Source organism: Nylanderia fulva, unplaced genomic scaffold, assembly GCF_048542155.1.
Source record: "Nylanderia fulva isolate GAGA-0341 unplaced genomic scaffold, ASM4854215v1 Scaffold8, whole genome shotgun sequence".
Taxonomy (NCBI): domain Eukaryota; kingdom Metazoa; phylum Arthropoda; class Insecta; order Hymenoptera; family Formicidae; genus Nylanderia; species Nylanderia fulva.
In genome coordinates, this window is record NW_028190916.1 from 1,786,850 (window position 1) to 1,798,611 (window position 11,762).

Here is an 11,762-nt window from a genome sequence, read left to right on the forward strand (position 1 = left end):
CAAAAAGAAATTTGTTATATCGATTATTATTGATCGAATTACGGAAAAGTTATGAATTACAATAGATTATTATGTTTATTAAAACTTAAGAATATATAATACTGAGACAAATTACTTCAACCAAAAACTGGCTAATTCTTTTATTAAAAGTAAATGAACACTACGTTTCGATCAACATTGTGGTCCTTTTCAAATGTTATAATTATTCCGCAATTACATTAATTCGAAATGGAGACGTGAAATTATCACTTGTCATGTTAACAATCAACAGATTGTTAACATGACAAGTAATAATTTCACGTCTCCATTTCGAATTAATGTAATTGCGGAATAATTATAACACTTGAAAAGGACCACAATGTTGATCAAAACGTAGTGTTCATTTACTTTTAATAAAAGAATTAGCCAGTTTTTGATCAAAGTAATTTGTCTCAGTATTATTTTTAAATTGTCACTGGCGATCAACATTATTTATGAATATTCTTAAGAATATATTTTAAGTCGCTGAATATGAATTCATGAAGTACACACAAAAAAATGTATATACATATAAAAAAAGATGTTTTGTGTCTATAAGCTTTTGCATTCTCTCTTGAATATTTTTAATTTTGACACATTTTGATTCTACCAGTTTTAATTTTTCAATTTCGACATATTCACAATTTAAAAAAGATGTGTAAATTTGAATAAACATAATTGAAAACTATTTTATATTTGGTAAATCTTCAATGAATAATTTAATTCGTAACTTTTTCACAATATATTTAGCGTAAGAAAACTTATAAAATATATATTATTATGAGATTCTGCTAGTTTTAATTCTTCAATTTCGACATATTTATATTCAACAATTTAAAGATCTGTAATGTTAATTGAAAACTATTTTATATTTGATAAATATTTGAATAATTCATAACTTTTTGATAATATATTTAATATAAATATCTTATATATTAATTTTAATTGATATGTAACAATTCTCTTTTTTGAAAATTGAAATGCATAGCAACATAAATTAATGTTGATAATGAAACTGATTGTGCGATATTATTTAGCGTATTGTATATATTATTTTTTTTTTTATTAATAAACTGTATTATGTATGTTCTCCAATGACAAAGCAATATTTAAATTTAAAAACGTATTTACAAGATATTTATGCATTTACGTAAAGATCTGTAGATAAAAACAAACATGCAAGATAATAAACGATATCACTCATGCTATGTCATTGTAATGAAAATCTGTCTTACTTTTTGAAACATCGTAATGTTACGTGCTTATAAAATTTATTTCAATGTTGCAATATTTTATTGTGATGACCTTTTCCACATTTTTCGTAAAAAAAAAAAAGAAAAAAAAACTATGTATATATACATCTATTGTCATGTTTTTGTACTATTGTAATATTTCTTTATAAGAAAACCTATTCTTCTCACACATCTGTAAGTCTTTGCCGAGAGGGCGTTAGTAGATAAGCAGTCTCAAGTGCGAATTTTCGTCAGACACTATCAGTATTTTGTAGTCGTCTGATCAGCATCGAGTTTAGATAAGCGCTTGTTAAAGAACATTGAGATATTATTCCGTTTTGAAAGTGCAAACAGTGCCAAGTCATTCTATTTAATTAGAAATTAAAATTTTTGTGCTATTAATAACAGCTAATTGTGAATCCAGGTAAGCGTTAAATTATTGGAGCAATTTTAGTCTCCAATCATTAACAAAGGATTCTCTCCATTCCTCCCAGTACTTATGCAAGTAATTTAACAATGAGTTAATGACAGGTGACAAGTCTAATGTATAATCAACATGTATGCATAGTATACTTAGTTGTTTATAGTGTAATAGAGAGTTACGTACATTGTAATTTTAATAAAGCATATATTATTATTTTCTTTTAAAGGAAAATGCGTCTCCTCTATGTGGATGCTATACCAGGAATTGTAAATAATGCATTCCAGAACAAGGAACCATGGCAAATAGTAACTATGACCAGTACAGCTACACTCGCTACAGTATGGTTGTGGAACTTTATTTTCTGTCAAGATGAAAGTAATTATTATAAATATATTGAATATATTAAATATATTGAATATATTATATATATATATTGTGTTAATTATTTGTTTTAGAGAATTTATTATGTATTTTCATAATTAATATGTTGCAGGTCTGTTGAACCGTGGAAAGAAACAGCTGTTCAAGTTAGCTCGTTACATTCCCTCTATTCGTGATAAAATAAATAAAGAACTAGTTAATATTAATGAAAACTTTGAAAAAGATGTTGTGCACAGACTTAAAGAATCTTCATTTATTGTACATCTTCCTAAAAATGGTCTAAATAATGAAGAAATATTACATTTAGTGAAGCAATCTGTTAACTTAGGTAAGCTAAACTGACTAACTTTCGTAACCTGTCTTTTTGATATAGTACTTTAATTCAATTTTTATCTGAATCTTGCTAGGTGATTATGATTGGCAATCAGGTCGTGTGTCTGGTGCAGTTTATAGAACCAACAGTGATCTTAAACATCTGATGGGAGCTGTGTATGCAGTTGCATCGTACACTAATCCGTTACATCCAGATGTATTCCCAGGAATTTGTAAGATGGAAGCCGAAGTCGTTAGAATAGCCTGTGACTTGTTTCATGGAGACAAAGAAACTTGTGGAACTGCAAGTAGCTTTTTCTATTATTATTAAAATTATAAAAATTGTACAAATTAGAGAAAGAGAGATGTATAGATATAACATAATCTCCTATAAATATATTTTTAGATGACTACAGGCGGCACAGAATCGATTTTATTAGCGTGTAAAACATTTAGAGATTATGGTCGTGAAGTTAAAGGCATCAAGAAGCCAGAAATAGTAATGCCGGTCACTGCTCATGCAGCATTTGACAAAGCTGCGCAATATTTAAATATAAAAATACGTGCTATACCTGTTGATCCAGATAGTTTTACAGTTTCTATCCATGCCATGAAAAAGGCAATCACGAAAAATACAATAATGGTAAGACACATGTTATTTTATGTGTTATAAGTTTATTCTCACAAATTATTCATATATTTGTGATAGTTAGTAGGATCTGCACCCAATTTTCCTTATGGAACAATGGATGATATTGAAGCAATTTCTGAATTAGGTGTGAAATATAATATACCAGTTCACGTAGATGCCTGTCTAGGTGGTTTTCTCACTTGTTTTATGCCTGATGCTGGTTATCATTCACCGTTATCTGACTTTAGACTACCTGGTGTTGCTAGTTTATCAGCTGATACCCACAAGGTACTTGTGTATTTTGTATTACAGTGTAATAACTAAATTTATATATAAGTTCATATACAAATAATCACATATGATTTTTCAGTATGGGTATGCGCCAAAAGGATCTTCAATAATTTTATATCGGAACAAAATGTATCGACACTATCAATATACGATAAGTACGGATTGGCCTGGTGGTATTTATGGTTCTCCAACAATAAATGGTTCCCGAGCTGGTGGCATTATCGCTTCTTGCTGGGCCACATTAATGTTTTTAGGATACAATGATTATGTGGAATCTACCAAGAAAATTATAGAAACTACAAAATATATTGAACAAAAGTATGTACATCTAACAATAAGGGATAAGATTTATATTACAATTAATTCTCAAGACATCATGTTATGTGATCTTTCAAAAATTGATTGTAGTTTGAGAGAAATGGATGGGATTTTCATATTTGGTAAACCAGCCACATCTGTCATTGCAATAGGTTCTAATAAATTTCACATTTATCGACTATCGGAAGCTCTCAGCGCCAAAGGCTGGAATTTGAACACCCTACAATTTCCTTGTGGTATGCACATATGTATTACACATATGCATACTGAGCCAGGAGTGGCTGATCAATTCTTAAAGGACATGAAGTCTGAATTGACAACGATTTTGGAAACTCGTAATACTTTGGTGGAAGGAAAGGTAATATTTAGTAAAATTAGAATTTATCAACAGATATTTTTTAGATGCTAATTATATTATGTAATATTTTTCAGTTGGCAATGTATGGAATGAGTCAAAGCATCCCAGATAGAAGTGTGGTTGGCGATTTTACAAGATGCTTTTTGGATTCTATGTATTATACTAAAGAAAGCTAAACATGTCAATCATCTCATCATAAGAAGTGATAATTTATGCAATGAAGATATAAAACACATTCTTTCTTCCTGTGATGGATTAAGGATTAAAATTCAAATATATTTTCTATAACTATTCTTTCAGTGGAAATTCGTGCAAATATACAAATATTTTTATCAAAGTATAAAAAGAGAGAGAAAGAAAGAATATTCTTTTGTATGTTATAAAATATATTATAGAATAAACCGAAAAACTACTGTATAGTACAATCACTCTCAAAATAAGAAAGAAATCAATTTTCTTATCCTCGAGTGATCTCGTTTCTATATATAGATTAAATTTTACATTTATGTATATTAAAGACTGATCTTATACCTCGTAATTATTTTACATAAGAAAAAGTATATGCAATTGCTCAAAATTATTATATAGAAGATTCCACAAGAATAGAATAAATTGAGTTGAATTTTTTGAAGTTATATATTATTATTCGATAAAATTATATACATTTTATATATTTTATATTTTAACTGAAATATATATATATTTATATATATCAAAATATAAATTGTATTGCTATATATATTATATATTTTGCTGATATCATTGCATTATGGTGCCGGTATGTTTAAGTTATATATGAAGAAAAATCTATATATAATTATTGAATTTTTATCTCCAAATAAATAATACGTATAATTTTCCAAGTTGATAATATTTATTTCCTTTCTTTTTGTATTGGTCTACATTCTTATCTTTATCATATTCAACGCTAAATGTGTTTCATTCCGATAAGCTAAAATCTCTTTAATTTTTTTTTAATTCTTCTTTTGCCAAATCCTTTCGTAATCTTCACATTAAAATAGCTATTCCACGTCTCTATTAATCTACTTTCCTATCTAAACTGCATTTTCTACTGATTTACTTCTTTAACTCGACTACATTAAGAAAATTGCGACTGTTTTAAGACTACGCGTAATCACGTTAGAAGAATAATGAAAGACATAAGAAGGGAATAAGATGCAAATCATACTCATTTTCATTCTTAATGAAAGTTCTTTGAAGAAAATTCAATAAATAGCATAAATAAATATGATATTTTATAATTGTATTTTCCTTATAAATATCTTTCTTCAATCAATATAAAAATTTGAAAAATAGAAAGCTATTTTTTCTTACAATAACTGCCTAATGCTAATGTATCACAATCGATTTAATTTCACTTATTATTTGTTTCCTCATGCATCAATATATTTTTAATTTTCAGATAATACCTTGCATAATTAAATTATTATCAAATCTGTAGTAGAATTATATCGCGTGTTTGTAAATTCAATATATATTTACTCATAACCAGTTAGGGCTCGAATAAACGGAATGTCGCACCGGTTTTGTTCATCGAGAGCATACTTGAACGATATCAATGTGCTTCAGTATGAGAAATATTTTATCGTATGCATGAAAGTAGTTATGAGGGCAAATGCCGATGTGATCTCGCCTGGATATCGCTATAATCATGTTATATATATTATATATATATATATATATATGATATATAATTGCGTATTTAGCAACGCTTTAGATAAAATAAAATTGAATCACAATACATTCCGGAGCAAGTGCGAAAATGTACCGGTATGCATTGAAATTGGTCATATTGGTATTAATTTGAAACGAATGAACACAAGATATATCAATAATGTACGTTCATCGTAATACACAGCATATTAAATAAAAGAATTTAAATGTGTCAAAAGTAATTATAAACGTGGCGAATATAAAATACAAATCGATTACAACAAAAAATTACAAAAGACTTAAGAAACAATAAGCGTGCATAGATATTTATTGGAATATTATAAAAAAACCTGATAATCTCGGTCTCAAAGTAATTGGTTTACAATAAAAATAAAATCTCGACGGCAATCGGAGCCTGTGCGGATGAACATGCACAATTAATAATTAAAAATGAGAATCTCAAATCAAACTCATGTATTAAATTCTAAACTGTTCGACCCACTTCAGTCTTCTTCAGTAGCTGCAAACAATAATAAAAGATAACGGTATAATCAGAAAATTATAAAAACCTCGTATACATACAATCCCGGCCAATAAATTAAATATCAAGTCTCCTCCCTAGTCAAACCGTCCGGCCTGTCTGCGGGCCGGAGTGTCCGCCCTAACGGTGACCATCGTCAGGAAGGAAGCAGAGCAGTGGACTCCCTTACTAACACTAATCAACATAGTATAAATTAAACGTAGAAAAATCTCACAAGAATTAATAATTAAAAAAACCGGGAAGAACCCACTACCCAAACACTCACCCGACAGCAAAAACGGAGAGAAGGACGATGCTACAAACGTGACACATCACTTTAAAACGACGGTGCGGTATTCTACTCTTTCGACACAGTCGGTACATATACACGCAAAAAACTTATTGACAAAAAATTTATTGACTCTGACATTCTCTCTAACGTAATAATATTAAAGTGATAAATAGCGAATCAAGTAATTTTGATGTATATTATATGTATCCTTTTATCTTCTGCTAGATGATATTTTTCATATGACTTGTATTACATAAATGACAAATACGCAATCCTCACAGGCTGTATTTCATTCTGAAATAATGGCTTTCCCTTAGTAAAGCCGGACTAACGCCGCTTCTCTTTCTGATGTCTGAACAATCCAGAATAATATTGATATCTATATGTAACTTTATATCCGGACGCAAAATAAAGAGGAGAGAAAACTCATATTATGAGAAGCTCATATGTCACATCGAGGACGATAATAAAGTATATTTTTCCCGCGCACGTCCGATCCTCCACAGCATCGGAAATAAATGACTCGAATAGTGTAACGCGTAATTGATTCAATTAAAATGAATTTGTCATAAAAAGATTCGTGAAAAAATTTCTTAACTTGCTTATTATATATTTTTTAAGCGAATTTATCGAAGTATATCAATTCCACCCTCCTTTTATTGTTTGTTACTTTTGCACGAGATTACAGCATAATGTGCGAAAGTTTTCTATAATCTGATGATTCTTCGACAAAAAATTTCTATATCCGCAAACATGAAATGAATGCACAATTGACGTTTTAAGAATCACTGAAAAAATCAAATGTTGATGAATATTTCGTATTGCTCAGTTCGCAGCTGCTTGTAATTGTTACTATATTTATCTTCGTTAACGATCTCGTGGACCGTTCCCATAATTATTGGTTCAAGTTAATTGAGGTTGATATTTAGTTCTTAGTTTCAGTTTCATTTCTCTTCTCTTCTCCCCATGGAGAGAGACATAATTAGAGAAGCAGGAACGTCGAAGTATAAATTAAAAATTAAATACGCGGAACTAACAAAGCCGGACTAGATAGATAGATAGGTATACGTAATCTTATTAATTACGCAATATTAAATCGTAACAGCTTAAGAAGAACGAAATTAGTTTAATTTTCCCCCAACTAAAATTGTACACAAATTACGCGACTGCTAAATATAGAATCGATCGCATCTGTTTGTATATAAGCTTACAGCCAATTTCTAACATGTGTTGCGCGGCATATTTCGGGATTTAGCCCATTTGGTCCTCGAATACGAGGTAAAAGCTCGAAAATTTTCAATAAAGTTCTCTGGCGTATTTCAGTAGACAACATTAATTAGTTTTATCAAATAACTTTCTTTTAATATTAAATGACAGCTGTGTTATACATTAATAACCGGATTTAGTCAAAAGGATGAATGGTCATTCATATATCTATATTTTATTTCTTTTTCATTTCTCTTGTGTAACGCGTGCGCTCGCGCCTTGTGTCATTTTAATATCGCACCCATTCGTAATTGGCTGAACGTTCATTCTGTCAAAGCGACAATTGAAAGCGCTGTATGCATAAGTAATTGAAAATATTCCAATCATTGAGTTTGCGACGCGTCGCGATCTGTTATAATCCCGATCGTATTCTTTTTCTTCGCCGATTCGATTATCCGTGTAATTAGAGCATATGACTGGTACTATGAAAAAAGTTGTACAGACACATATAATATACGATGTTGCATAAAATGCATATCTCGTCATATGCGATCCGTCATTTAAATTTAAAAAATTATAAAAAAAGGATACAGATATTATATATTTATATTATAGCATTGTGTGTATAACGTGAAAATGCAAAATAATATCAGGAATGAGAGAAGAGAAAGAGAGACAGAGAGAAAGAAAAAGAGAAACGAGAAATATAAATATAAATGTTTATTTTTATTTCTTTCATTTGTCATTTTAGCCGTATTTTGAATAAAACATATTGAATGTAATAATTTCTTTCTCTTTTTCTTTTCATTATATTAATTTATTGTATTAATTTTTAGAATACTCTTGTTGATCTAAATAAAGCAGAAAGATATGAATATTCGATACTTTTATTGAAGAGGTTTTTTTCTCGTCATTATTAGAAAAACTTCTTTTATTATCCAATAGAATTAATGGATTGATTCATCTAATGAAATATTACAATTATTAATGAGATAAAAACTAGGTAAAGCTAATCTTTTAATCTTTACAACATGAGAGAATATCGAAAATTATGAACTTTCTGAGTATACTTATATGTTCCATAAAACTATATTAAAAATATACTTGGGGCTTTAGTTAATGTTAAATGTCCGGTGACGAAAATTGCGCTTATAGCAACATGATGAGATAAAAGCCACATGGTCGGCTCTATTGTTTCTATTAGATAATGGATCATTAAATACTGTCGTACGTTCTGCTACATGGTACGACGACAATGTAATATTCAACGGAAATAAAATCAGTTGCGTAATTTCATTATAATGTATTCTAAAGAGATTTCACACACGCTCTTATATTTATGTATGTATAGGTATATTATATCTATATATTTCAACTTCCTTTGCATATATATAAAAATGTAAAATATTATCAGAATTTTTAAGCTAATATTTAGCACATATTTTACAATATAAAAGGGTATTGCGTCTTTTAATCCACTTATTGAAAAAAAAACAAGTCGCAACACGTATTACACATAATTCTCATTTTTATTTTTCGTTCCCATTATGCGAGCGCGATATTGAAATTACAGAGTCATAAAAAACTGTGCTTTCGCAAAATAATAAATCGTCATAAAACGCGAGCAATTACTGTCGATTCGTGCGCATCACGGTTTTTATTTCGCCAAAATTTACGTCAAATTTTATCGCGATTGAATTTCAATCTATTGTACAGAGAAACGATCAGTGTGACGAATCTTATTGCAATAACTGTAACGTCAATTGAAAAAGTTGTTAGTTCAAAATCCATTTTGAAATTTCAAATCTATTTTGAGATTTAATAATATTTCATAAAGAAATATGTTAAAATACAAATGTCATTTTTGTAAAAAAAATCTCTTTCTCGTACAGAGTAGATTTAGAAGAACATTCTGTCTCGCATCATGGTAACCTGCACCTCTTTTTACGTAAACATTTAAAGACAATATGTACATTCCCCTTATACAAGTTCAATTTTTTTCTTAAATGAGCTATTAATAATACTATGATATGTCTCTTAAATGTCTTATCTGAATTCTGCTCTTCGAAATGTTAATTTATAAAAGTAAATATTTATAAAGTTTGTGATTTGAATAAATCTGCAACATCAATCGTAGAAAGTTTTGCAAACATTGTTCAAATAGCAGAATGAAGCAACTAGATAATAAAGTAGAAGCTATTATTTCATTGAGACTGAAATAGAACATTAAGAAATATATCATTTATCTCAAAATACGATAGGGACAATGGTTTCTGTTGCACACATCTTCATACATGTATATACGCAAAACAACTTTGATATATAAAAATTGTTTACTGAAAGACTCATATCCCACAGTGGCTGAAAAGCGAATAAAACGCCTACGTTCAATCGACAAACTCGAGATTGAATTCCGTCGTAAAATTGAGTGGCAGGCAAAAGAGGGGAAAAGTCATAAAACCATAGTATGGTTTTAATGCATATGAATGGGATTGTCGTAAGCAATCAAACAACTCGTTATAAAATCAACATTGCGCATCGAATAGCCATAGATAGTTTAAAGGTTAACACTTTCGCTGCTGAACTGGGCGCCTTCGTTTGCTTACGCAAAAACGTTTCAAGAGTCAGTATGCTCACAGCTGTCAAAGGATGACTACTTTACTCTCGACTATTAAAGCTACTAAAATATAAAAATAATATAAAATTATTAAAAAAAAATATAACTAAAATAATTAACATATTTATTATTAAAAACATACAATCAATCAGCAAATACTAATCGGCAGTAAAAGTATTAAATAAAATTTTTCTTTAATTCATACAATATTGAATATTCGAATTTATAGTTCGATTAACACAAGTGTTCTATTCTCATCAGTGATGTGTTTTATAGGTAATCGATTTCACTCAAAACAATTTGCTCAGAACATGAAATTAAATATTATTTACAATATATAGTACAATACTACAATATACTACAATATATACTACATATACTACAATATATAGTATATACTACAATATATAGTAATTTAGGAACATCTTGACATGTGGGAAATTTCACGATTTGTATAATTTACCAATATTATCAAAATTAGGACTTCAAAAAATTGTTGTAAGTTGGTTATATTAATATAAATGAATAAAGTGTGTGTTGTAAATGTGCAATGTGTATTGTACAACGCGAATAATGAATGAAAATGGATGTAAAACTTTATGTACGAAATATGTACGAATTATGTAGCGTTTGTATAGTATCATTTATTCATATAATCACATAATTTTATCTCATTTTAAAAATTATCTCTTTAAAATAATATTTTATATTTCAGTATTACGCAAATTGTCAGAAATTTTCGGATAAATGTTTAAATCTTTTAATGTAATAAAAAAAGAGCAATTTATTTTCTCGAGTGTATAAATTTACTTTTAAATGTTCATGTCTTTATGTAAAATGCATTATAACCAGTTTCATTATTGCAGAATTATTATTTTCACGTCAAGATGTCGAGAAATATTCTTAAGTTACCTTACATAAAATATACAATTAAAATATTAATCGGTCGTGAAAACGTTAAGCAAATATAATCTTCAATATTTAATCTGCTTTAATTTGATTAGTCAGTTTGAATAATCCGGATTGTTAATAATATTTGTTTTAATCGATGGAAATTGAAGGTACTTGTTCTAGAAGATTATTAAAAATTAAAATATACGAGATGCATTAATACGATATACTTTACGTCACAATGATATTTCAATGAAATCGCAAAAAAACTTTCTCTGCATGCGAATTTTATAATCCATCTTCAATTATACCTATTTATACGCACTGAATTTTGTTTCAATGGTTCTCAATTTCGGAGCTTTCAAGACAAAAAAGGGATGCGCTTTTTTTTACGAATATACGAGTGTATGATGTGTGTATGTCCTCGGCTGCGGATGACAAAACTGCACACTTTCCCATATCGAAAAGCCTAGTCGTGACGCGAACCACCTTCGGCGGTGGACCCGGGTTCGAGCGATGTGTCGCGATAGGTCGGCGTCTGGAGTACGCGCTCTAGCTGTGCCGGCGTCGCGAGGCGAGTGCCAGGCCGCGAGAGAC

At 29.3% G+C, this 11,762-nt stretch overlaps 1 protein-coding gene across 1 annotated transcript; it reads left to right on the plus strand.

Annotated features, from left to right (window-relative positions):
- Nucleotides 1-1,445: 1,445 nt before the first annotated feature.
- Sply (Sphingosine-1-phosphate lyase) lies at nucleotides 1,446-4,482 on the plus strand. Its single transcript, XM_085489143.1, has 9 exons — nucleotides 1,446-1,808; nucleotides 1,901-2,049; nucleotides 2,168-2,383; nucleotides 2,463-2,671; nucleotides 2,774-3,010; nucleotides 3,077-3,286; nucleotides 3,369-3,607; nucleotides 3,698-3,965; nucleotides 4,040-4,482. Coding segments are annotated over exons 1-9 (1,632 nt in total). The 5' UTR covers nucleotides 1,446-1,806; the 3' UTR covers nucleotides 4,142-4,482.
- Nucleotides 4,483-11,762: the final 7,280 nt, after the last annotated feature.

Excerpts from the sequence above, each read along its gene's own strand:
- Sply (XM_085489143.1), top strand. Across the intron at positions 2,050-2,167 it reads TATTTTCTGTCAAGATGAAA|GTCTGTTGAACCGTGGAAAG; the intron begins GTAATTATTATA and ends AATATGTTGCAG. Across the intron at positions 3,608-3,697 it reads ACAAAATATATTGAACAAAA|TTTGAGAGAAATGGATGGGA; the intron begins GTATGTACATCT and ends AATTGATTGTAG.